Below are 26,394 nucleotides of genomic sequence, written 5' to 3'. Positions count from 1 at the left end.
TTGATGAAGCAATGTTCATAGTCGAATCTGATTAGTTAGATTTTGCCCATCGGCGAGGATCAGTTCAATTAATGATTTTTAGGAGAGAAATAAACAGATGGTTATGTGTAGTCACTTGGTGTCAGTAACGTCACATGGATGTGCTTCTGCACATTCCACACATTTTTCAAAGATAATTAAAAGGTACGTATGAAACAAATATAGACTTTTGTTAAAGCGAACAAAATAAAGATTTGGTCTGCTCTGGCACATAGCGTCAAGAGGACATCAAACTTGACTAAATAGAGCAGGGGTGTCAAACTCAAATACAGAGTGGGCCAAAATTTTAAACGGAACAAAGCCGCGGGCCAAGGTTGAACAAATTAACCTTTTAATAGGGACCCAAACAAGTTTTGCATTAAATATTGAACAAGCAAGGCTTATACAACTTTAGTGACATGCAAAATCCAGTTCCAAATAATAATAATAATAATTGAAAGAATATCAACGGTATATCAAATTAAATTTAAATAAAAATTGAATGTCTTTTTTTCTATTTGCAATCTTCTGAGGTAAATATCACATTTTTTCCATTCATTTGAAAATAAAATAATAATAATGAATGAACCAAACATTCAAGCCTTGAAGTAGCAATAGAAAATGCATGAATAAAACGTTAATTATTGGTCAGTTTGCTGGAAGTTTCCCGGAAGAGTTAGGGCTGCAAGGGTTTCTGGGTATTTGTTCCTTTGTGTTACGGTGCGGATGGTCACCCGAAATGTGTTTGTCATTCTTGTTTGGTGTGGGTTCACAGTGTGGCGCATATTTGTAACAGTGCTAAAGTTGTTAATACGGCCACCCTCAGTGTGACCTGTATGGCTGTTGACCAAGTATGCGTTGCATTCACTTGTGCGTGTGTGTGTGTGTGTAAAAGCCACAAATATTATGTGACACGCTGTTAGTATGGAGGAAAAGCGGACGTGACGACAGGTTGTAGAGAACGCTAAAGGCAGTGCCTTAAATGCACGCCCCCAATATAGTCGTCCAGGTGGAAATCGGTAGAAATTCGGGAGAATGGTTGCCCCGGGAGATTTTCGGGAGGGGCACTAAACTTCGGGAGTCTACCGGGAAAATTAGGAGGGTTGGCAAGTATGAGTATTAGCGGTGAATGCGGTGTTACAGCGGCACCGATGTTGTATAACACCGGCGGGCCAGCGCTAATGCTAAATTGATATTGCCTCAAGGGCCAAATTAGATTACACGGCGGGCCAGAGTTTGACACCCATGAAACAGAGCAAGTAAAAGTCGAAACAAAGTTGTCATATGTGAACCTCCGCAAGGATTCTTATCTTTGTGGAGAATAGAGTTACACCTCTGGCACCGACTGCATCCTCACTACACTATTTGCAAAATATTCTTGTGTACAGACTAGAGTTGTCCAGATACCAATACTATTTTGATACTTTTCGGTACTTTTCGATTCTTTTCTAAATAAAGGGAAACACAAAAATTTGCATTATTGGCGTTATTTTAACTAAAAAAAAAATCTTAGGGTACATTAAACATATGTTTCTTATTGCAAGTTTGTCCTTGAATAAAATAGTGAACATACAAGACAACTTGTCTTTTAGTAGTAAGTTGGCTAAAAAAAAAGCTCCTAACTTAGACTGCTGACATATGCAGTTAAACATTGTGTAATTTTCCATTCTATTATTTTGTCAAAATGATTAAGGACAAGTGGTAGAAAATTTATTATTAATCTACTTGTAAAGTAATATCTGATTACTATCTCTTTTAACATGGTCTATCTACACTTCTTTTAAAATGTAATAATCATTTATTCTTCTGTTGTTTGATTCTTTACATTAGTTTTGGATGATACCACAAATTTGGGTATCAATCCAATACCAAGTCGTTACAGGATCATACATTGGTCATATTCAAGGTCCTCATGTGTCAAGGGTTGTATTTCCTGAGTTTATATACATACTATACATTTAAAAAAACGAAGGAAGATGTTGTGATGCCCAAAAAACGTTGACGTTATCTTAGTAGTATCGACTAGATACACTCCTGTACTTGGTATCATTACAGTGGATGTTAGGTGTAGATCCACCAATGGCGTTTGTTTACATTTTGACGCCAGTGAGCTACGGTGTGCAGTGAAACATGTTTAGCTATTCCTCGTCCTGCAGGAATGATACTTGTAAGAAACGTACTTTATTTGTCGCCATGGAGACGAGTATTAGTGATTTAGAAGTAGCTGGAATTTAGCCGCTAGCTAGCTAGCCATTTCTTAATGCACATCTTCCTGTGGGCGTTTCAGTGTTACAACTTCACCTTTACGGTTAGTTTTTAAGCCTAAATGCATCCGTTCTCCCTTGTCTGTCTACACACGTTGTCTGTTTGTAAGTACTCCGAGATTGTGCGCTGCCGAACATGCTCGTCTGCTCGTAAACCAGCAACGAAACGACGTGACGACGGCGGGGGGTTCGAGATCAGTGTTTTTCAGAGGCATTATAGTACTGAATATGATTCATTAGTATCATGGTACTGTACTAATACCGGTATACCGTACAACCCTAGTACAGACAAGTAGATGTTTTATAATAAGAGATGCAGGAGCCCAAAACACGGCAACTGATTCCTGAGACCTTACACTGGGAAGCAACTGCCGCTCTAAACGAAGGCTAAATTGACAGCCAAACTAAGATTTATTTTTTACTGTTACGTTGTGGGCGCATTGTTGCGACTGTCATGTCTCCTAGGATGCAAACGACTGCAGGAAGCAACTTGCAGGTAAGAATGATGTTTTATTTCCAATGACAAAGGCAGCAATACAAAATATGTCATGCTGCGAGGAAGGAGCACTTTAAGCTCGAGGTTTGTTTATCACATTTGGCATATTGCTACAATGGTACATTTTTAGTCTACTTAATACCTGCATTATCCGTACCCTTTCCATCCTTTGAAACCGAGCTACTGTGTGGAACAATTTCCCTTGTGGCTCTATATAGTTTGCATAAGTCTAAGTCTCCCGTCCAAAGGCAAAACCTAGTAACTCACTTCTAGCTGATTTGGAGAAAACAAAGGAAAACCAATCTATCTTGATGCGGTCTTACAAAGATCTACAAAGTCATCAAACGTATAGATGTTTTCTTGAGCTTTCCATTTTCTTGCCGATTGAGCCATGGATTGAATCTGCTCTCATGAACGTGTGCCCTTTCTCCAGATATTTGATCACAATCTCGGGTGAGGCCCCATTCTGCGTTTGCACATTGGGCAAGAACCGTGTACAGCGTCCAGTTTTTATTTTGACCTCCACAGTTATCTGCCCAAAAGAGTATGCAAGGGGGAAGAATCAAGAACAATACATTTGATGAAGGTGCTTGCAAAGTCCTGGGCCAATCTTCCAAATATCCCCTCGTGCCATAATCAGGTAGACCATCGGCCCCCATTCGTGCAAATGTCTCATTAAGACAATAAGGCGACTGACAAAGAAGCTTCGATTGGTCCCTTGAGATACTAGGTTTTTCTGTTGTATCTACGCTGTTATGTGGTAGTTGCGCGTAACAGCTTACTTACGGAACAAATTACACTAATGTAAAGCGTATCACCTAGGAACTCCAAAATTATTATCAGCTCAGTTTTGACCAAAATTGAGTTACTGAGTTTTGCCTTTGGACGGGAGAAGTCTAAGTAGCGCATACCAATGACAAAACTAAAAAGCAAACAAGAGAGCGCTATCTTTGCATAGTGTTGGATTAATTGTAAATAAGTTATCTCATTTTTATTCAAATATGATTGTTTGCTTATGCATTGTGTTGGACAAACTGAAGAGAAACGAAACTTGGCGTTAGATTGAACTTAGGTTGACCTGCCAACTTCAAAGAGGAGTTTGCAGAAGAGAAGGAGCAAAACAGGAAGTTACTGTATCTTCTGTATTTGCATGTGTCATGTTCTGACTACCGGTGTTATGTTTCCAACACAGCTGTAAATCCCCGTCCTCCCTTAGTACAGCTGTGTGTGTGTGGGTCTGTGTATGTAATGCAGGGCCTACCGAATGAATTAAAAGACGAGGGGAGTGGGAGAAAGGTTTAAGAGTGAGTTGGAGCCTGTAACTGACAAACTTTCCCCAGGTCACTCTTCTCGTACGAGAAAAGCTATCGCTGGTTTGTCTTCTATTCTCTGTTTCTGTGTCTATATAATGTCTCATGGTATTTGACCCTGACACATAGCTCGACACCTCACCTACCTGTCAAATGTAGGTTAAAGGACACGGAATATAAAGTGAAACAATAATTGGCATCAGCAAGTGGGGACATTAATCATGATGAGGGACTGGTGTGAGCTTGAGGCTCCTGTCATTGGAATTTAAACAAAAAAGAGCCGGGAACAAAACTAGACTTAATTAAAGGAGGAGTAATACTAAATATGAAGTCCGACATGACCAGACAACAGGTCATGACTGTTACTCTCTGAAAAGTATTTGTCTACACACAATATTATTTGAATAATATTTAAAGAAAATGTAATTGTTACGGCTCAAGCTCCTGCCTCCACTCAGTCTGTGGGCGTTACTCTCGCTGATGAGAGCTCCACGTCCTTCAAAAGCCAGTGGATCCTGCGTTCCAGTGCCAGAACGTAGCTACTTGTCTCATACAGTAAGCCCTACACGTCTCTAGCTCTCCTCGCCTACGTGCTTCCTTGCTCTCTGTGTTTCCCCTCCTTGGTGCTCATTGTGTCCTGTCCTGTGTCGTCACCCTGCATCTCCTCTTCGTTTCCCGGATTCGAGCAGTGTGTCTCGTCTCCCCGGATTCCCTCCTGTCTTCTTGCTGCCTTCCTGTATCTCAACCTCTCGCCTGGACACGGACTCTGACGCCTCGCTCCTGCTCTTAGCCTCTTGCTTGACCACATACCTCCGAACCTGCCTTGCTCCTTCTGGACTTCCGCACCTTCAACACCTCCCGGTAACACTCAACATATAATCGCTTCACATAGTCACACCATACGCATTTGGATTACTTGCACACGTCATTCTATTATTTTGATAAACACGCCTAAGGCTAAGCGACGTCCCCGTCTCAGTGCAGTCTCCTTCTCCACCGTACGTAACAGTAATGAACGTAATCAATTTAGCCTCCCAACACACTTGCTGCATGAACAGCCCCAGAAGGTATTAACACACCCTCTATTAATTTCAGAACATTTGAAAGTGAGATTGATAATTTAATCAGACTCCTCCGAATCGAATCGTTGAGTATCCGACTATTTGAAGATAGCCCAACTGTTGACACGAACCATGACAGCCAAGCGTTGGCATTAATTCCACATTCCACATTGTGGTTTGATGTCCTGAGTATGACATCAAAGTGCATCCGGCAGTGGAGGTTCCTCTATGGAGTCTTGGGGCACTAGCAGGTTAACCCCTTTACTACCGTTACCCAGAGTGGCTCTTTGTAAAGGCCGAGTACCTGACTGCCCCTAGCCAGGGACACGGTGAAGACCTCAACGGCGGAGCAGGCGGAAGACGGTAGATATAAGAACTACCACAACGGCTGCGATGGCGGAAGAAGGCACCCCCACATCCATGTGGGGCCAGTTATGGGGAAATAACAACCCAAGACCTCAAGGATGGAACAACCGGAGGATGATTGCTAACCCTATGGAGCATCACAAGAGCTGGGATGGCGACAGAAGGCTGCAGCATTGAAGGGTCCCCAGTCGTCTTGGACTCCATGCCACTGGACCCTGACCCGGATCTGTCAAGGATTGTGTGGTGACTGTCTGTGCACCAGTCTCCCCACGTTAAACAAAGTCACGCACAGGCATCTGATGGAAATAGATATCTTTTTAAATCTTACAGCTAAGTATGGGCCATGCATAGACCTTGAAAGTTGGAATGTAGCGAGAAGTCATAACACTCTTCTTATCTCAAATGTCCCAGGCTAGGAGGAGGGGGAGAGGAGAAGAAGGGAGGGGGGGGGGGGTGAGAGGGTGCAAGAGGCGAAACTTCCGTAGTACAGTCAGCTCAGCTAGGGCGATGCGATTTGAATGTGTTGTGCATTGATTTGGTTTCCCAAAGCTTTGGTAATAAAAATATCAAGATAAGCTACTCTGTCTCAGGATTCATTTAAAACCAGCTTATGAGTCATCCAACGAACTGTGGGGGGTGACCGGCAGAAGAAGACCGGGTCAGAACACAACACATCCTCCATAAAGGGATACCTCCCTACCAGGAGGATCGTCATACTCGCTTCTAGTGACCGCCGATGATGATGATGAATGACATTGTGGTTACAGAGGTAGGGCTTTTGGTTATATGGGTGAGGAATTGGAAGACACTTACTGGGTATGGCTGTACGACGGTCAACAAAATGGACTCTTTGCAGCTCCTGCAAATATCAAGCACAATAACTAGATTAGATTGTGATTTCTTGACGTGGACTGACCAACGCAAGCAAATGTGTTTGGTTTTTTTTGGCAGCGGTTAGGCACTTGGCAGTTCTCTGTGGTGTTCATTGAAGACAACAGAAGCTGCGAAGGAGCAGCCATTCTGGGCAATGTTCCTTGAATTGTTGTACAGAGACCACATGCTCGCACGACAGAATCTCCCAATGATCTTCTAATTTGTCATCTCGTGATGCACGCTGATGTCTCATGGTGTATGCTGTTACTTCACCACAGTGCTCCCTGTTGTGTTGCCAGTAACATCTCGGCCCCACAGTTAAGGGTGTTTGTTTTTGGGTGCAGTGTGAACTTTGTAGGGAATTGTGGCCTCCTTCAGGGGCGTCAAGTCATATCTATCGGAATGAAATATCGCAAACATAGCTTTTTGTTATAAGTTATCAGGCAAAATTAGTGTAATATCTACAAATATACACTATATTGCCAAAGGTATTTGGCCACCTGCTTTGACTCACATATGAACTTGAAGTGCCATCCCATTCCTAACTCATAGGGTTCAACATTATGTCGGTCCACTTTTTGCAGCTATTACAGCTTCAACTCTTCTGGGAAGGCTGTCCACAAAGTTGTAGAGTTTGTTTATAGGAATTTTCGACCATTTTTCCAAAAGCGCATTGATGTTGGTCGAGAAAGCCTGGCTCTCAGTCTCCGTTCTAATTCATCCCAAAGGTGTTCAGGTCAAGACTCAGTCAAGTTCATCCACACCAGACTCTGTCATCCATGTCTTTATGGACCTTGCTTTGTGTACTGGTGGTGCACAGTCATGTTGGAAGAGGAAGGGGCCCGCTCCAAACCGCTCCCACAAGGTTGGGAGCTTGGAATTGTCCATGTCGCCAATTTGGTGGAGCAATTTGAGCCTATCACTGCTAGTCTGCACTATACAGAAGCAGATGGAGTTCAATGCCAGTCAAGAATGGTAAAATAATATCTAAATGGTTGACATGCATTCTTAAAAATATAGAAAAGCTGCTGATGGCTCAAAGGAGATACTGTAGGAGTCCACTCTCCAAAGTGAATGTTGCTTATTTTTATCACAATACTTCAGTAGTTCTTAGTAGTACATTTCAATTGTATTGTTTGCATATAATTGTTTCCATCCATCCATTTACTACCGCTTATTCCCTTTCGGGGTCGCGGGGGGCGCTGGCGCCTATCTCAGCTACAATCGGGCGGAAGGCGGGGTACACCCTGGACAAGTCGCCACCTCATCGCAGGGCCAACACAGATAGACAGACAACATTCACACTCACATTCACACACTAGGGCCAATTTAGTGTTGCCAATCAACCTATCCCCAGGTGCATGTCTTTGGAAGTGGGAGGAAGCCGGAGTACCCGGAGGGAACCCACACATTCACGGGGAGAACATGCAAACTCCACACAGAAAGATCCCGAGCCTGGATTTGAACACAGGACTGCAGGACCTTTGTATTGTGAGGCAGACGCACTAACCCCTCTGCCACCGTGAAGCCCCATATAATTGTTTATGATCCCAAAACATTTGTTTTCTTTTTAAAAGTAAGTAAATAAGTACATTTTATATAGATAGCACTTCTTTCACAGAGAGCTCACAAAATGCTTCACATGGTAAATATAAATAGTACAATCAGAAAGAGCATACCGCAGGATAAAATAGAAACATTGCAAAATATGATAATAAAAATAAATAATATATAAAATGTACTTGAAAAATAAAATGTAACATTATAGGAATGCACACTTAAAAATTGTGTTTGAATTTCCTTTTAAAAAAAAACACATATGCTACCGCTTACATTGATTTGAATTAATGTCAGTGGGAGACAATAATTTGAAGTTAAGAACTCCGAAACAGACCCAATTAAGCCCGTAAATGAAGGTACTATTCTACTCTTCTTGTCAAGGTTGTTTGGTGACGAACCCCAAGATGCAGAGATGGAGGCAGGCATTGAATGGGAAAACATGGTTTTAATTTAAAATACTACAACTAGAACAAACAAAGGGTACAAACAAAAATCACGCACGTGGGCGGATGTAACAAACTAAGGGATATGAACAAACAAATCGGAAGCAGGGAACAGAAAACAGTAAGCTACAAAACATCTACCAAATATAGCTTACCGCTACGCTGCAATCACAGGACCAGTAGGAATGACAAGTAGAAAATGACATTGACACGACAATACAACGATCCAGCCCTGACTGGAGGAACAAAGCAGGTAAAATAGGAGCTGGCTGATTGACATCAGGTGTGACCAGATGCCAATCAGCCGCAGCTGAGTGAAAACAGGACACAGGGAGACAGACAGGAAGCCGAACCAAAATAAGAGCACTAGACAGGAACTAAGGACAGGAAATACTAAACACAGAGGAAACAAACAAATGCAGAGGAAAAAACTAAAACGTAGTCAAACTATCAGAGGAAAGCCTGACACTTCTGGTAAATACGTTCTTGATGATCTAGGTATTAATGTTAGTAGGTGCTAAAAAAAAATGGATTTACGTCCAAATCGTAATTTTTATTTATTGTGATTCTAAATTGATTTATAGTTTTCAAGAATCGATGCAGGAAAATAAATAAATAAATAAATAAAAAATAAATAAATATATATATATATATATATATATATATATATATATATATATATATATATATATATATAATTTTTTTAAAAATATATATATAAATTTCATGCCATCTCACTTGCTGCACATATAACTCAGCTGCCAAGACAAGGTTTTGTAAGCTGTAACCTAGGGGTGTCAAACTTATTTTAAATCGGGGGCCACATGGAGAAAAATCTACTCCCAAGTGGGCCAGACTGGTAGAATCACGGCACGGTAACTTAAAAATAACGACAACTTCAGATTGTTTTCTTTGTTTAGAAATAGAACAAGCACATTCTGAAAATCATCATCTTGTTGTTTTTTTTTTTACACTTACATGTTGCAGTTAATAGTATTTTATCTATATTTGTCGTTATTGATACTTTCTGAATAAATTATGTGATAATGTTCATCAGTCAACTTATTGGTGTTAATTTTCAATCTACTAAGATAAAAAAAAAATATCGAAATCACATAACAGGATGTTATTTATGTAGTTTGCTCTTTTTCCTCAACTGGTGCACTAACATCATGGGGTTATTTTTTTTTTACATATATAGCATCATCTACAAAAATACAAAGAATTGCTATTGAGACATCTAGTGGACACATTTGGAACAGCAGTTTATTTCATTCAAAAATTTCTGCTCATTTTTATACTTAGCAAACTGATCCCAGGCTGTACGTTTGACACCGAGGCTGTAACCTGTTTTGAAAAGGTTTTATTTTATATTTTTTTAACCAAATAAACTATTGTGCAAATTGGTTTAAATTAAGAATCGATTTTGAATTAAATCGTCGCCCCAAGAATGTGAATCGAATCGTGCGTTGTTGTTGTATTGACTATCACTACTTGTTAGGTTGACTGAAAAATGCCACACTTCTACTGAGAGTGAACAGTAAACGTCCTTAAAAGGCCTTATGAGGTTCTACTGTACCTGACGAGGTCAATAACCCTCTCCCTGGGTGCAGTACTGACAGGCTCATCATTGATCATGATGATCTCGTCCCCTGGGATTAACTTGCCTTCTGATGGGCCCCCTGTTAAAACACACACACACACACACACACACACACACACACACACATGTTATCATTAGAATTGGGAACCAAGTTTTTGATCTTGTGGGGACCACCCTTTCTACAGGTTGTGGAGGCGTACAAACAATTAGGTGGCCACCGCCCAGTTAGCTCATACACATCTTTAAATCTCTGGATTGATGAAGTAATGTGCTGATCAGTCTTACTGGGGACCTTGGGGAAAAAGAGTTAATAGAGTTCATGGGGGACCAAGTTTAAATAATTTTGCATAATCACACACATTTGTTCGTGAATAGTGAGGACCATTTAAAAAAAAAAAAAGTTCAAATTAAATATGACATGATCCTCAGAATACAGCACTACAGCTGTCCTCTTATAGGAAGTTTCACCACTTAAATGTTAAAACAAATCCTGAATCTTCTGTGACATTACTGAAACACACTCAAACTAACCAGTGAACATGTTTTATTAACCAAACCTTAAAAAAAAATCACTTAGGCATTTTCAAAATGGATCTGACTATCATTTAGAAAGGTCTCCCTTTCGGGGACCTGTTTTTTTTTTGTCCCCATTCCGTCAGAGGTCCCCTAAAAGTGTAAACAGAGCGATGTCCCCATTAAGTCAGCATTGCCAGAACACACACACACACACACACACACACACACATACACACACCCATGCTGGTTATCATTTGGAATGGGGATCAAGTTTTTGATCATCACTTGTGGGGACCACCCTTTCTACAGGTCGTGGAGGCATAAAAACAATTAGGTGGCCACCGCCCAGTTAGCTCATACACGTCTTTAAATCTCTGGATTGATGAAGTAATGTGCTGATCAGTCTTACTAGGGACCCTGGGGAAAAAGAGTTAATACGGTTCATGGGGACCAAATTTCAATAATTTTGCATAATTTACACACATTTGTTCGTGACTAGTGAGGACCATTTAAAAAAAAAAAAAAAAAAGTTCAAATTAAAATATGACATCTTCACAATGGATCTGACTATCATTTAAAAAGGTTTCCTTTTAGGGGGACCTGTTTTGGTTTGTCCCCATACTGTCAGAGGTCCCCTAAAGGTGTAAACAGAGCGATGTCCCCATTAAGTCAGAATTGCCGGAATACACACACACACACACACACACACACACACACACACACACACACACACACACACACACACACACACACACACACACACACACACACACACACACACACGTTATCATTTGAATTGGGAACCAAGTCTTTGATCTTGTGGGGACCACCCTTTCTACATGTTGTGGAGGCGTAAAAACAATTAGTTGGCCACCGCTCAGTTAGCTCATACACGTCTTTAAATCTCTGGATTGATGAAGTAATGTGCTGATCAGTCTTACTAGGGACCCTGGGGAAAAAGAGTTAATACGGTTCATGGGGACCAAATTTCAATAATTTTGCATAATTTACACACATTTGTTCGTGACTAGTGAGGACCATTTAAAAAAAAAAAAAAAAAAGTTCAAATTAAAATATGACATCTTCACAATGGATCTGACTATCATTTAAAAAGGTTTCCTTTTAGGGGGACCTGTTTTGGTTTGTCCCCATACTGTCAGAGGTCCCCTAAAGGTGTAAACAGAGCGATGTCCCCATTAAGTCAGAATTGCCGGAATACACACACACACACACACGTTATCATTTGAATTGGGAACCAAGTCTTTGATCTTGTGGGGACCACCCTTTCTACGTGTTGTGGAGGCGTAAAAACAATTAGTTGGCCACCGCTCAGTTAGCTCATACACGTCTTTGAATCTCTGGATTGATGAAGTAATGTGCTGATCAGTCTTACTAGGGACCCTGGGGAAAAAGAGTTAATATGGTTCATGGGGACCAAATTTCAATAATTTTGCATAATTTACACACATTTGTTCGTGACTAGTGAGGACAATTAAAAAAAAAAAAAAAAAAGTTCAAATTAAAATATGACATCTTCACAATGGATCTGACTATCATTTAAAAAGGTTTCCTTTTAGGGGGACCTGTTTTGTTTTGTCCCCATACCGTCAGAGGTCCCCTAAAGGTGTAAACAGAGCGATGTCCCCATTAAGTCAGAATTGCCGGAATACACACACACACACACACACACACACACACACACACACACGTTATCATTTGAATTGGGAACCAAGTTTTTAAACTTGTGGGGACCACCCTTTCTACATGTTGTGGAGGCGTAAAAACAATTAGTTGGCCACCGCTCAGTTAGCTCATACACGTCTTTAAATCTCTGGATTGATGAAGTAACGTGCTGATCAGTCTTACTAGGGACCCTGGGGAAAAAGAGTCAATACGGTTCATGGGGACCAAATTTCAATAATTTTGCATAATTTACACACATTTGTTCGTGACTAGTGAGGACTATTTAAAAAAAAAAAAAAAAAGTTCAAATTAAAATATGACATCTTCACAATGGATCTGACTATCTTTTAAAAAGGTTTCCTTTTAGGGGGACCTGTTTTGTTTTGTCCCCATACCGTCAGAGGTCCCCTAAAGGTGTAAACAGAGCGATGTCCCCATTAAGTCAGAATTGCCAGAACACATACACGCACACACACAAACACACACCAACTACATTTATTCATACAAACTAAAAAGATATCTTTTCCTCAAACACTTCCTGTGCGCCAACTTTAATGAGCGCTTGCTTACTCATCGGGTCTTGTTAAAATCGATGATTCATCCGTTCAAACCACAGCAGCGGATTTCCCGTTTTGTTACCATCTAACGGTGTATTAGCCAAATAGCCGATGAGTCACTTTACCTGGTGTGACCGAGCGGACCACCACGGGTTTCTCACTGCCCGCCACAAAGCCAAAGCCGAGCACTGGGTCTCGTCTCATCTCCACCTTCCGGGGTGCTGGCGGCACAAACTTGTCTCCATCTAGGCGGACTTCTTCCAGGGAGATGCTCTGGCTGAATTGGCTGTAGAAAATGAAACAACGCTTATTAGATCGTCTGTAAAAGCTGGCATTCAAAATGTGCCCCCTCCACTGTTTAATATTATATAGATTTTTTTTTTTAAATGTCCATGTTTTCATGATGTCATGAAGTACATTTGTTTGTTTATTCGTCTAATTTGAAGCCTTTCTTTTCATTTTAGCTTAGAGTCTGGGTGACCTATTTGTCGTTACGTTGGCATGACTAATGCATTTGCATTTCCACACATTTGGAATTCAGAATATGTGAAATCTCCCAGGACTGTGGGTAAAATTAAGGTATTTTCTTTAAAAAAAAATGCTGTTAAAACAATTAAAAATGGCCTAGACTTAAAACTCCATTGCATCCGGAAGCTACTCACAGCGGTTCACTTTTTAAACATTTTGTTACGTTAAAACCAGGGGTGTCAAACTCATTTTATATTGGGGACCACATAGAGAAAAATCTACTCCCGAGTGAGCCGGACTGGTTAAAAATCACGCCACGATAACTTAAAAGTAAAGACAACTTCAGATTGTTTTCTCTGTTTAAAAATTGCATTCTGAAAATGTACAAATTGTCAGGGTTATTTGTTGACGAACCCCACGATGCAGAGAAGGAGGCAGGCATTCAAAGGGAAAACATGATTTCATTTAAATGATAGAACAAGAACAAACAAAAAGCACGCACGTGGTCTGAAAAACAAACTAAGGGAGCTAGCACTGGAAGTTAGAAAACAAAAAGTAACTTTAGCATGGAAGCTAGTGGATAGCAAACAGAAAAACTGGAAATAACTAATGGCTAACAAGAACAGCTTACCGCTACGACGACCAGGACAAAATGTAGCATGACAGGTAACAGCTGAAAAGAATCACAGACACGACAAGAGCAACATATGGCAACGACAAGTCCGAATGACAATACAATGATCCAGCCACTGGCACAAGACAAAGGAGGTACAAACAGGAGCCGGCTGATTGGCAACAGGTGTGGCCAGATGCCAATCAGCCACGGCTGGAGGGGAACACAGCACTCAGGGAACAAGAGCACTAGACAGGAACTAAGGACAGGAAATACTAAACACACTGAGGAGGAACACAGCACTCAGGGAACAAGACAAGAAGCTGACAAAATAAGAGCACTTGACAGGAACTAAAAGACAGGAAATAATAAACACAGGAAACAGACAAATGCAGAGGAAAAAACTAAAACATAGTCAAACTGTCAGGGGCAAGCCTGACACAAATCATAATGTTGTTGGTTTTATTTTACGTTTACTTGTTTTGGTTAATAGTATTCTATCTTTATTTGTTGTTGTTTATATTATTAAAGTATACGCCACACATACACACCCCACCACCCCAACCCAACGCCCTCGACGCAAATCCCATAGGGGTGATGAATGGATGGTCAGCGCCTGAGAGCTGCGGCCTACCATCATGACCCCGAACTCCCTTCCCTCTGTTGCTAGATATCTCGAGATGTATGTTGTAATATATATATGTGCTTTGCTATGGAGGTTTTTTTTTCCCACTACAGACTGGGCCCCCTTAGGAGCCCAGTCTAGATTATATTTTTTTTACTCATCCTTCCCCAGCGTTTACCTTTTTCCTATCTTTTACGGGGCGCCTTATGGCGACCCATCAGCGTTCTTGTTCTGTAACCCTGTACACTGTTTGTTTGTCTAATCTTGAACAGGTTTGTGCTGAAAACAAAGTTTTGTTGTACTTGTGCAATGACAATAAAGACCTATCCTATCCTATCCTATTTTATCCTATCCTATCCTATCCTATCCTATTTTATGAATAAATTATGTGATAATGTTCATCAATCAATTCATTGGTAGTCATTTTCAATCTATGAAGATAAAAATGTTTTATCAAAAACAATTTACAGTGTGTTATTTATGTAGTTTGATCATTTTCCTTGCCTGATGTACACATGTAGTATCATCTACAAAGATACAAATAATTGCTTTTGCGACATCCAGTGGACACATTTACAACAGATGTTTTTTTTTTCATTCAAAAAATACAGGTTAATTTTTATACTTAGAGAACGCGGGCCCGATAAAACCTGTTCGTGGATTAAATAAAGTTGTGTCCTTAACATTCTACATGTAATACCCTATAGGGGCAATGTGAAAAGTTTTCTTTTTTAAATGGACAATTTTGTTAAAAATGAAAAACTAAGAAAATCACATGTACATAAGCATTTGCGAAATACCAGCAGTAGGTTGATGCACCTTTGTTATTTTTTGCAAATATTAGCTCATTTGGAATTTGATGCCTGCACATGTTTCAAAAAAGCTGGCACAAGTGGCACAAAAGACTGATAAAGTTGAGGGATGCTCATTAAACACTTATTTGGAACATCCCACAGGTGAACAGACAAATTGGGAACAGGTGGGTGCCATGATTGGGTATAAAAGCAGCTTCCATGCAATGCTCAGTCATTCACAAACAAGGATGGGGCGAGGGTCACCACTTTGTGAACAAATGCGTGAGCAAATTGTCAAACAGTTTAGGAACAACATAATTTCTCAACCAGCTATTGCACGGAATTAAGGGATTTCACCATCTACGGTCCATAATATCATCAAAAGGTTCAGAAAATCTGGAGAAATCACTGAATGTAAGCAATGATATTACAGACCTTCGATCTCTCAGGCGGTACTGCATCAAAACGCGACATCAGTGTGTAAAGGATATCACCATATGGGCTAAGGAACACTTCAGAAAAACCACTGTCAGTAGCTACAGTTCGTCGCTACATTTGTAAGTTCAAGATAAAACTCTACTATCCAAAGCGACAGCCATTTATCAACAACACCCAGAAACTCCGCTGACTTCGCTGGGTCCGAGCTCATCTAAAGATGGACTGATGCAAAGGGGAAACGTGTTCTGTGGTCTGACCAGCCCACATTTAAAATTGTTTTTGGAAACTTTGGATATTGTGTGCTCTGGACCAAAGAGGAAAAGAACCATCAGGACTGTTATAGACACAAAGTTCAAAAGCCAGTATTTGTGATGGTATGGGGGTGTATTAGTGCCCAAAGCATGGGTAACTTACACATCTGTGAAGGCACCAGGCCCTCGTGTGTGAACGTGAGTGTGAATGTTGTCTGTCTGTCTGTGTTGGCCCTGCGATGAGGTGGCAACTTGTCCAGGGTGTACCCCGCCTTCCGCCCGATTGTAGCTGAGATAGGCGCCAGCACCCCCCGCGATCCCAAAAGGGAATAAGCGGTAGAAAATGGATGGAGGGATGGTATATACAGGTTTTGGAACAACATATGCTGACATCCAAACAACGTTATCATGGAGACCCCTGCTTATTTCAGCAAGACAATGCCTAATTACATTTTACAACAGCATGGCTTTGTAGTAAAAGAGTGCGGTACTAGACTGGCCTGTCTGTCTCCCATTGGAAATGTGTGGCACATTATGAAGCCTGAAATATCACAACGGAGACCCCGGACTGTTGAAGAACTTAAGCTGTACATCAAGCAAGAATGGGAAAGAATTCCACCTGAAAAGCTTCAAAAATTGGTCTCCTCAGTTCCCAAACGTTTACTGAGTGTTGTTAAAAGGAAAGGCCATGTAACACAGTGGTAAAAATGCCCCCGTGCTAATTTTTTTGCAATGTGTTGCTGCCATTAAATTCTAAGTTAATGATTATTTGCCAAATAAAAATACGTTTCTCAGTTCAAACATTAAATATTTTGTATTTGCAGTCTATTCAATTGAATATAAGTTGAAATGATTTGCAAATCATCGTATTGTGTTTTTATTTTCGAATTACACATCGTGCCAACTTCACTGGTTTTGAGTTTTTGTACATCTTGAGTCTTTCCTCCATTATTATGTTTTGTTTTTAACGTTTTATTGTTTTGTTTTTAATGTTTTGTATTGTGGTTTTATATGTTTAATGGATCTTAAGGTCAGCAATAAAGATTGATGAGGATAATATTACTTTGTTTAATGTCTCCGGCCAAAAGTCGGCTGATTTAGTCTTCAGCTCACCTATGACCATGAATAGGACAAACAGTACAACATGAATGAATACAAATGATTACAATTACATGTTCAAAAACTGAACTCCGCCAAGGCTGTCCTTTGTCACCAATTCTGTTCATAACTTTTATGGACAGAGGGGTTCCGTTTTGGTGACCGCGGGATTAGGTCTCTGCTTTTTGCAGATGATGTGGTCCTGATGGCTTCATCTAGCCGGGATCTTCAGCTCTCACTGGATCGGTTCGCAGCCGAGTGTGAAGCGACCGGAATGAGAATCAGCACCTCCAAGTCCGAGTCCATGGTTCTCGCCCGGAAAAGGGTGGAGTGCCATCTCCGGGTTGGGGAGGAGACCCTGCCCCAAGTGGAGGAGTTCAAGTACCTAGGAGTCTTGTTCACGAGTGGGGGAAGAGTGGATCGTGAGATCGACAGGCAGATCGGTGCGGCCTCTTCAAAAATGCGGACGTTGTACCGATCTGTTGTGGTGAAGAAGGAGCTGAGCCGGAAGGCAGAGCTCTCAATTTACCAATCGATCCACGTTCCCATCCTCACCTGAGCTTTGGGTCATGACCGAAAGGATAAGATCACGGGTACAAGCGGCCGAAATGAGTTTTCTCTGGGCTCTTCCTTAGATATCAATCAATCAATCAATCAATGTTTACTTATATAGCCCTAAATCACTAGTGTCTCAAAGGGCTGCACAAACCACTACGACATCCTCGGTAGGCCCACATAAGGGCAAGGAAAACTCACACCCAGTGGGACATCGGTGACAATGATGACTATGAGAACCTTGGAGAGTAGGAAAGCAATGGATGTCGAGCGGGTCTAACATGATACTGTGAAAGTTCAATCCATAATGGATCCAACACAGTCGCAAGAGTCCAATCCAAAGCGGATCCAACACAGCAGCGAGAATCCCGTTCACAGCGGAGCCAGCAGGAAAACATCCCAAGCGGAGGCGGATCAGCAGCCTAGAGATGTCCCCAGCCGATACACAGGCGAGCAGTACATGGCCACAGGATCGGACCGGACCCCCTCCACAAGGGAGGGTGGGACATAGGAGAAAAAGAAAAGAAACGGCAGATCAACTGGTCTAAAAAGGAAGTCTATTTAAAGGCTAGAGCATACAAATGAGTTTTAAGGTGAGACTTAAATGATTCTACTGATATAGATATAGGATAAGAAGCTCTGTCATCCGGGAGGAACTCAAAGTAAAGCCGCTTCTCCTCCACATGGAGAGGAGCCAGATGAGATGGTTCGGGCATCTGGTCAGGATGCCACCCGAACGCCTCCCTAGGGAGGTGTTTAGGGCACGTCCAACCGGTAGGCGGCCACGGGGAAGACCCAGGACACGTTGGGAAGATTATGTCTCCCGGCTGGCCTGGGAACGCCTCGGGATCCCCCGGGAAGAGCTAGATGAAGTGGCTGTGGAGAAGGAAGTCTGGGCTTCCCTGCTTAGGCTGCTGCCCCCGCAACCCGACCTCGGATTAGCGGAAGAAGATGGATGGATGGATGGACAGTGTCCAATGTTTATCCTCTCGCTCTGCAAGCTTCAGCAGGTAGAATCCGTATTTTCAGCGTTACAACATCCTTTGCTCGCTATTAAAAACCGTACTTCCTTGACAATTACTGCATTCTTCACTGAAACCGTTTGATTATTTAGTTCCAACCCGCAGTAATATTTTCAGTTGTTCAGTGCACAATCAGATGGTGGCCGCCATGCTGGTTAATTAAAGCTCCGAGTCGAGGCAGACAGTGTTTAATTCACACTTATTCTTGACACATGTGCTGTTCAACACTAAATACTAACAATTAACCGGTCACGGCACAAAGGCGCTGGAAAATCTGCCACTCGCCGACAAAAAACAGAGGGGGGGTTTCAGAAAATCTGCCACTCGCCAACAAAAAACAGAGGGGGGGTTTCAAAAAAGCTTTGCGCCTGTCAATGCTTAGTTTCATTCTTAGAGCTGCACACCGTGAGGGAAAAAAAAATATTTTAGAGAACATTGCTTCTGTGCTGTCAACTGATTTGGATAAATTAGTTGTGATTAATTCCGATAAATCGGGATGAAATGTCATTCATTTTTAATGTATATTAATGACTCAATTATCATGAGTCATAAAATAAGACGGAAATATTAATGCACGTAACGTATTTATTATCTTTTATGTCACGCCCAGGAAATCCTGTTTTGTTTTGGTCATGTTATGTTTAGTTTTTTGGACACTCAGTTCCTGTTTTGCACTTCCTGGTTTGTGTTGCTACCATGACAACTCATTAATTTTCACCCGGCCCTCATGTCACACCCCTGTTCTCAGCCCTCACACCTGTTTGTAATGATCATAGTTATTATTTAAGCCATAGTTACCTGGTAGTCAGTCTGGCAACTTTACCTCCGGATTCCTCAACCCCTTCATGCCAAGCCATGCTGTTTCCCTCATGCTCATGTCACAGTAAGTTTTTGGTTTTCTTTACGACACAGTGCAAGTGTTTTGTTTCATGTTTAAAGTTTATAGCCTTTGTGCTAGTCTTTTGTTTTGTAGTCAAGTTTGTTCTCCGCCCTCGTGCGTGCCTTTTGTTTGCTTTCTTGGTTTGCAGTTTGTTAGTAATAAATAAAAATGTACTCACGTTCACGTCTCGCTCGTGCCAATTATCCCTTGTGTCGGAAAAAATAAATTATCTCCAAGTCATAGTCCAAGCCGTGACAGTTTACACCATGCCTGGGCAATTATTTTAACTCGTGGGCCACATTTAGAGAAAAAAATGTGTCTGGGGGTCGGTGTATCTAGTTTTAGGAACACTATTATAAAACCTCACAACAATGTCTGATTGAATGCTTAAAAGCGTTAAGACAGACCGCCTTTAAAAAACGTAATGAATTTTTACATTTTTCTATGAACGATAAAACACTGAATATTGACAAAATATGAATGTCACACCCCCTTTGGATCGACATATTTTACAACCAAGTGAAACGTAGCAAAAATGCAAAAAACTGTGAAATATGAACGCGGAGAGTACAAAATAAACCCACCTACAATCAGATATATCTGATATTTGATGAATTTCCTCTAGGGATCAAAAAAGTACTTTCTATGTTTTTATATTATATTCTATATATCACTAAGCTTTAGAACTTTGTTGTGAAAGTCTGTAGAATCGCTTCCCGCCCACACTGCTTGGTGCCTCGTCTGAGCTGCTATGACCTATATGAGCATAGTAACTGATAAATTATCCAGATTCCAAGCATTGAAATACTTTGCACGGTCATTAGAAAACATGACTGGAAATCATAATGGCAGGTGCACTTTCCATTTTAAAGATCTAAAAAATTTATTTGGGAATGTCCGGCGGGCCAGATTGAAAAGCTCAACGGGCCGCATGTGGCCCCCGGGCCTTAATTTGCCCAGGTCTGGTTTACACCATGGTCATGTAATAAACAAATGGTTTTATAAACAAACATTTATCCACACTTTTGTATTATTAATGAGCTATTTTAAAACGGAAGTATTTCATTTAAAATTAAACTCCTTCGTGGAGAGTGATCAACTGTTTCATCATTTTTTTTTTTCGTACTCAAAATTGTCATCGCAAGAACAAACATATTTTTTAATGTCTTCCATATTGACTTGTTCGATTCCGCAACCTTTCACTATGCAACGTATCAAGGGCCCATGCATCCGGTGGAATGTTAGCATGCTAGCATTAGCATGTTAACAATTAGCATTTGTCACATACCAAGTTATATGACTGTAAGAAGGGGTCCCCAAACTTTTTGACTTGGGGGCCCCATTGGGTTAAAAAAATTGGGCCTGGGGCCGGTCTGTGTGTATGTATATATATATATATATATATATATATATATATATATATATATATATATATATATATATATATATATATATACATATATTCCGAGGGGACACCGAGAGTAACAAGCGGTAGAAAACAGATTAAAAAGGACAGATTTAAAATTAAAATAATAAAAAATATATACGTATATACCTGGATTTTGGACTGTGGTGGGCCGAATCCTCTAAAGTATGTAGCAGTGGAATTAGAGGAAAAAAAAAGTGGAAAAATTAACTAAAAAAGTTAGTTAGCATGGCTAACATTTTAACAGTTAACATGGGTCACATACCAAGTTATATGACTTTAAGGTGTGGAATTAGAGAAAAAACTGTACACTCAGCTAGAAAAAGTTAGCATGGTTAACATTTTGACAGTTAACATGTGTCACTTACCAAGTTCTATGACTTTGAGGTGTGGAATTAGAGAAAAAAAGTGTAAAATCAGCTAGAAAAAGTTAGCATGGCTAACATTTTGACAGTTAATGTGTCACATACCAAGTTATATGACTTTAAGGTGGGGAATTAGAGAAAAAAGTGTAAAATCAGTTAGGAAAAGTTAGCATGGCTAACATTTTGACAGTTAACATGTCACATACTAACATGTCACATACCAAGTTATATGACTTTAATGTGTGGGATTAGAGAAAAAAGTGTAAAATCAGCTAGAAAAAGTTAGCATGGTTAACATTTTGACAGTTAACATGTGTCACTTACCAAGTTATATGACTTTAAGGTGTGGAATTAGAGAAAAAAGTGTAAAATTAGCTAAAAAAGTTGGTTTGCATGGCTAACATTTTAACAGTTAACCTGCGTCACATTGAATGATTGATTGATTGATTGATTGATTGATTGATTGAAACTTTTATTAGTAGATTGCACAGTACAGTACATATTCCGAACAATTGACCACTAAATGTTAACACCCGAATAAGTTTTTCAACTTGTTTAAGTCAGGGTACACGTTAATCAATTCATGGTGAATACCAAGTTATATGACTTTAAGGTTTGGAATTAGAGGAAAAAGTGTGAAATCAGCTAGAAAAAGTTAGCATGGTTAACACTTTGACAGTTAACATGTGTCACTTACCAAGTGATATGACTTTAAGGTGTGGAATTAGAGAAAAAAGTGTGAAATCAGCTACAAAAAGTTAGCGTGGTTAACATTTTGACTGTTAACATGTGTAACATACCAAGTTATATGTCTTTAATGTGTGGAATTAGAGAAACAAGTGTAAAATCAGCTACAACAAGTGTGCATGGTTAACATTTTGACAGTTTACGTGTGTCACATACCAAGTTATATGACTTTAAGGTGTGAAGTTAGACAAAAAAAGTATAAACTTAGCTAAAAAATAAAAGTTAGCATGTGTCACATACTATGTTATATGAAATTTTACTATGTGAAAAATTTGCCGAAAAAGTTAGCATACTACTATTAGCATGTTGGCATGTTAACATTAAAATGCTAACAGCTATCATGTGTCATATACCATGTTATATGACAATAAGTTGTATGGCTGCGGAATTAGAGAACGAAGTGTAATATTAGCTGAAAAAATTAGCCTGCTGGGTGAGAAGAAATACCATAAATGCAGTAATTATTGGTGTAAACATAGAAAGTAACATGAAAGCTAACAAAAACAAAAAAAAACTTTAGCATGCTAGCGTTCTCATAACTAACGCACGTTAACTCTAAGTACACTTGGTCAAAAGCAGGGAGTAGAAAAGTCCATGATTGATTAAGCTTAAACATAGAAAATGAGCTTCACGGCTCGCATACAACGTTAGCATGCTAAGTATGCTAACACCACTGCATATTGAAAAAAAGTATATTTTTTTCTAGTGGGGGTGGCCCTGTTGTCTGTCTATAATGTGTGCCCATTGAACTTTTATTTACGCCACTATACAGAGATACCAGACTCGGACACCTGAGTGGAGGGGCTGTCACAAGACTTCAAAGAACTTAATGTAATTAAATATATGATTTGTTAAAAAAGTTCATGCCGAACATAGTCTGATTGTGGCTAAACGCTTCAAGATATGGACTTTTCGAACACACCGTGAGCGCCTCAAGTTAAAAAATTAGAATTGTTGTGTTTTTTTTTTTAATTTAAACCGACAGTTAACATTGGAGTCAATGAAAGATTTAGCTGACTTCTTGGGCTTTGAGGGCCAACAGAAGGAAAATGGCACACGTGACCTCCATAAAAGTGACATTTTCTGAGGCAGGACACGTGTGTCTTCGATTTCAGCGAAACACATGGCACTAGGATGAAAGATGTGGCCATGAGGACAAGTTGTTCACAGAAAGAAATGTTCAGGGCTTCTACGCTTTAGTAAATTAGATTGGATGCCATCCACTTTAATGGAGGAACCCCGGTGGGGCTCGCCTCCTTCCGATGGCCACCCATCCAAACCGTCAAAACCTTTTAGCCAGGGTTAAAGTAGACAAGTGTGTGAACAAAATGAGATGTTAAGCACCGAGCTACGTGAAAGTATGGCTGAGCTACAAGAGGAGGTAATCTTGCAGTTTGGAGCGTTCTGTTGTCATTATCTGTCATCATAAAGGTTGCTTACCTATTCAATTGGCCCAGAGCGATTGGTTTTTGGAATAGCGTCGCCATGGTAACAAAGAAATGCCATTCATTCATCCATCTTCTTCCGCTTATCCGAGGTCGGGACGCGGAGGCAGCAGCCAAAGCAGGGAAGCCCAGACTCTCCTCTTCCCAGCCACTTCGTCCAGCTCTTCCCGGGGAATCCCGAAGCGTTCCCGGGCCAGTCTTTTCAACGTGTACTGGGTCTTACCCGTGGCTTCCTACCGGTCGGACGTGCCCGAAACACCTCCCTAGAGAGGCGTTTGGGTGGCATCCTGACCAGATGCCCGAACCACCTCTTCTGGCTCCTCTCGATGTGGAGGAGCAGCGGCTTTACTTTGAGTTCCTCCCGGCTGGCAGAGCTTCTCACCCTATCTCTAAGGGAGAACCCCGCCACCCGGCGGAGGAAACTCATTTCAGCCGCTTGTACCCGTGATCTTGTCTTTTCGGTCACAACCCAAAGCTCATGATCATAGGTGAGGATGGGGACGTAGATCGACCGGTAAATTGAGAGCTTTTCCTTCCGGCTCAGCTCCTTCTTCACCACAACAGATCGATACAGCGTCCACATTACTGAAGACGCCGCACCGATCCGCCTGTCGATCTCACGATCCACTCTTCCCTCACTCGTGAACAAGACTCCGAGGTACTTGAACTCCTCCACTTGGGATAGGGTCTCTTCCCCAACCCGGAGATGGCACTCCACTCTTTTCCGAGCGAGAACCATGGACTCGGATTTGGAGGTGCTGATCCTCATCCCAGTCGCTTCACACTCTGCTGCGAACCGATCCAGTGAGAGCTGAAGATCCCGGCCAGATGAAGCCATCAGAACCACATCATCTGCAAAAAGCAGAGACCTAATCCTGCAGCCACCAAACCGGATTCCCTCAACGCCTTGGCTGCGCCTAGAAATTCTGTCCATAAAAGTTATGAACAGAATCGGTGACAAAGGACAGCCTTGGCGGAGTCCAACCCTCACTGGAAACGTGTCCGACTTACTGCCGGCAATGCGGACCAAGCTCTGACACTGATCATACAGGGAGCGGACTGCCACAATCAAACAGTCCGATACCCCAAACTCTCTGAGCACTCCCCTCAGGACTTCCCGAGAGACACGGTCGAATGCCTTCTCCAAGTCAACAAAGCACATCTAGACTGGTTGGGCAAACTCCCATGCACCCTCAAGAACCCTGCCAAGAGTATAGAGCTGGTCCACAGTTCCACGACCAGGACGAAAACCACACTGTTCCTCCTGAATCCCAAGTTCGACTATCCGGCGTAGCCTCCTCTCCAGTGCACTCTGAATAAACCTTACCGGGAAGGCTGAGGAGTGTGAACAAAGAAATGTTCCCAATTTAAAATACTGCTGTCGGCGCAAACGTGACCTTTCCGATGGTATAACATATGTGGGGGGTTCGTTGACCGGTTCATCTCGTATTTGTTGTGGGACATGCGCATTCTGCGTCTCTCTCCGCTGCGGGTCCAACCAGAGGACCCGCCGACAGCGCACTCCAGACACGCCCCCGCGTTCACCAAGCGGACCGCGCCCACTCTCCGCCGCAGCCGGCTGCAGGACACACCTGTGACTGACGATGAGCAGCATAAAAGACCAGTGGACACAGGGATCCGGGCGGGAACTTAGTTCCAAATGCGTACCGTAAGCAATCACCCTGCGTTATGCAAACCTGCTCTCCTTGTGCCCTGTACCTCTACGTGTTCTCAGTGTCTTCTCCCGTGTCCCCACAGAATCCTCCGTCGCCCGCAGGGTGAGCTGTGTGTCTCACTCTTTTCCCTGGATCTCCCTCTGGATTCTGACTGCCTCCTTTGTACCTCGACTCCTCGCTCGTTTGACCTGAACCCTCTGCCTGCCCCACGGACTTCCGCGTTCTCTTTTGTCAACACTTGGGTAAAACACACTTCAGTTAATTTACACACTTAGACTAACACCATACACTCTAGAGTTTTTGCCACGCTCCATTTACTTAGTATGTTTTCTGTTGATTGATTATTACATATATACATTTGTTAATATATATATATATATATATATATTAATACATCTTTGGACATACTGCCACCTGGTGTCCGTTTGCCGTCACCTCCCCTTTAGTCAAATATAACAGTATTAAGCATAAGAGAAATGAGCGGAAAAAGAATAATAAAGTTTGAAGTATGAGCAATAATAATATGGGCTGCTTGCTTCCCAGCAGGCCCGAAATGATGGATTAAGCTGCATTAAAGCGGTAATTTTGACAGTCCTAATAAAAATCTAATATTCAATTTGCGTCTTATTAACGGGGACCGATGATGCATTTGGTCTTTTCCAATCTCTGAATGTGGTTATCCTGAGTAGTCAGGGTTCAATCCCGGGCTCTGGATCTTTCTGTGTGAAGTTTGCATGTCCTCCCCGTGAATGCTGTCTATCTGTGTTGGCCCTGCGATGAGATGGCAACTTGTCCGGGGTGTAAGCCGCCTTCCGCCCGATTGTAGCTGAGATAGGCACCAGCGACCCCAAAGGGAATAAGTGGTAGAAAATGGATGGATGGATGGATGGATGAATGTGGTTATGGTGTTGGATACTGGTGTTTGCCAAAGCGTCAAATCATAAGATTTATGCATTTTGGACTGATCTTGCACACCGTTTTTGGATGCCTCTGTTTCCCAGGTTTGCAATCTGGCTTCTTTGTGACATCAGAGTGAGGTGGACGTACTTATTTAGATAATAAGTAAAGCTCTAAGCCAGAGGGCGAGAATCTCCAATAAAATATTATGTTCATCTAATCCAGGGGTCGGGAACCTTTTTGGCTGAGAGAGCCAAGAATCCAAATATTTTAAAATGTATTTCCGTAAGAGCCATATGATATTTTTTTCAACACTGAACACAACTAAACGCGTGCATTTTTTA

General features: G+C 41.4%; 1 protein-coding gene across 4 annotated transcripts in view; it reads right to left on the bottom strand.

Annotated features, from left to right (window-relative positions):
- frmpd4 (FERM and PDZ domain containing 4) overlaps positions 1-26,394 on the bottom strand; it is a 167,574-nt gene that overhangs the window by 40,329 nt on the left and 100,851 nt on the right. For all 4 annotated transcript variants that reach the window (XM_061879082.1, XM_061879085.1, XM_061879083.1 and 1 more), the window contains 3 exons: positions 12,876-13,036; positions 9,971-10,073; positions 6,329-6,374 (listed from right to left, as the gene is read on the bottom strand). In XM_061879082.1, coding sequence (XP_061735066.1) covers positions 6,329-6,374; positions 9,971-10,073; positions 12,876-13,036 — 310 coding nt within the window. The remainder of the gene's footprint in view (positions 1-6,328; positions 6,375-9,970; positions 10,074-12,875; positions 13,037-26,394) is intronic.

Source organism: Nerophis ophidion, linkage group LG19 (assembly GCF_033978795.1).
Source record: "Nerophis ophidion isolate RoL-2023_Sa linkage group LG19, RoL_Noph_v1.0, whole genome shotgun sequence".
Lineage (NCBI taxonomy): Eukaryota > Metazoa > Chordata > Actinopteri > Syngnathiformes > Syngnathidae > Nerophis > Nerophis ophidion.
Note: the sequence above shows the minus strand (reverse complement) of the source record. Positions and strands in the feature narration are given on the sequence as shown.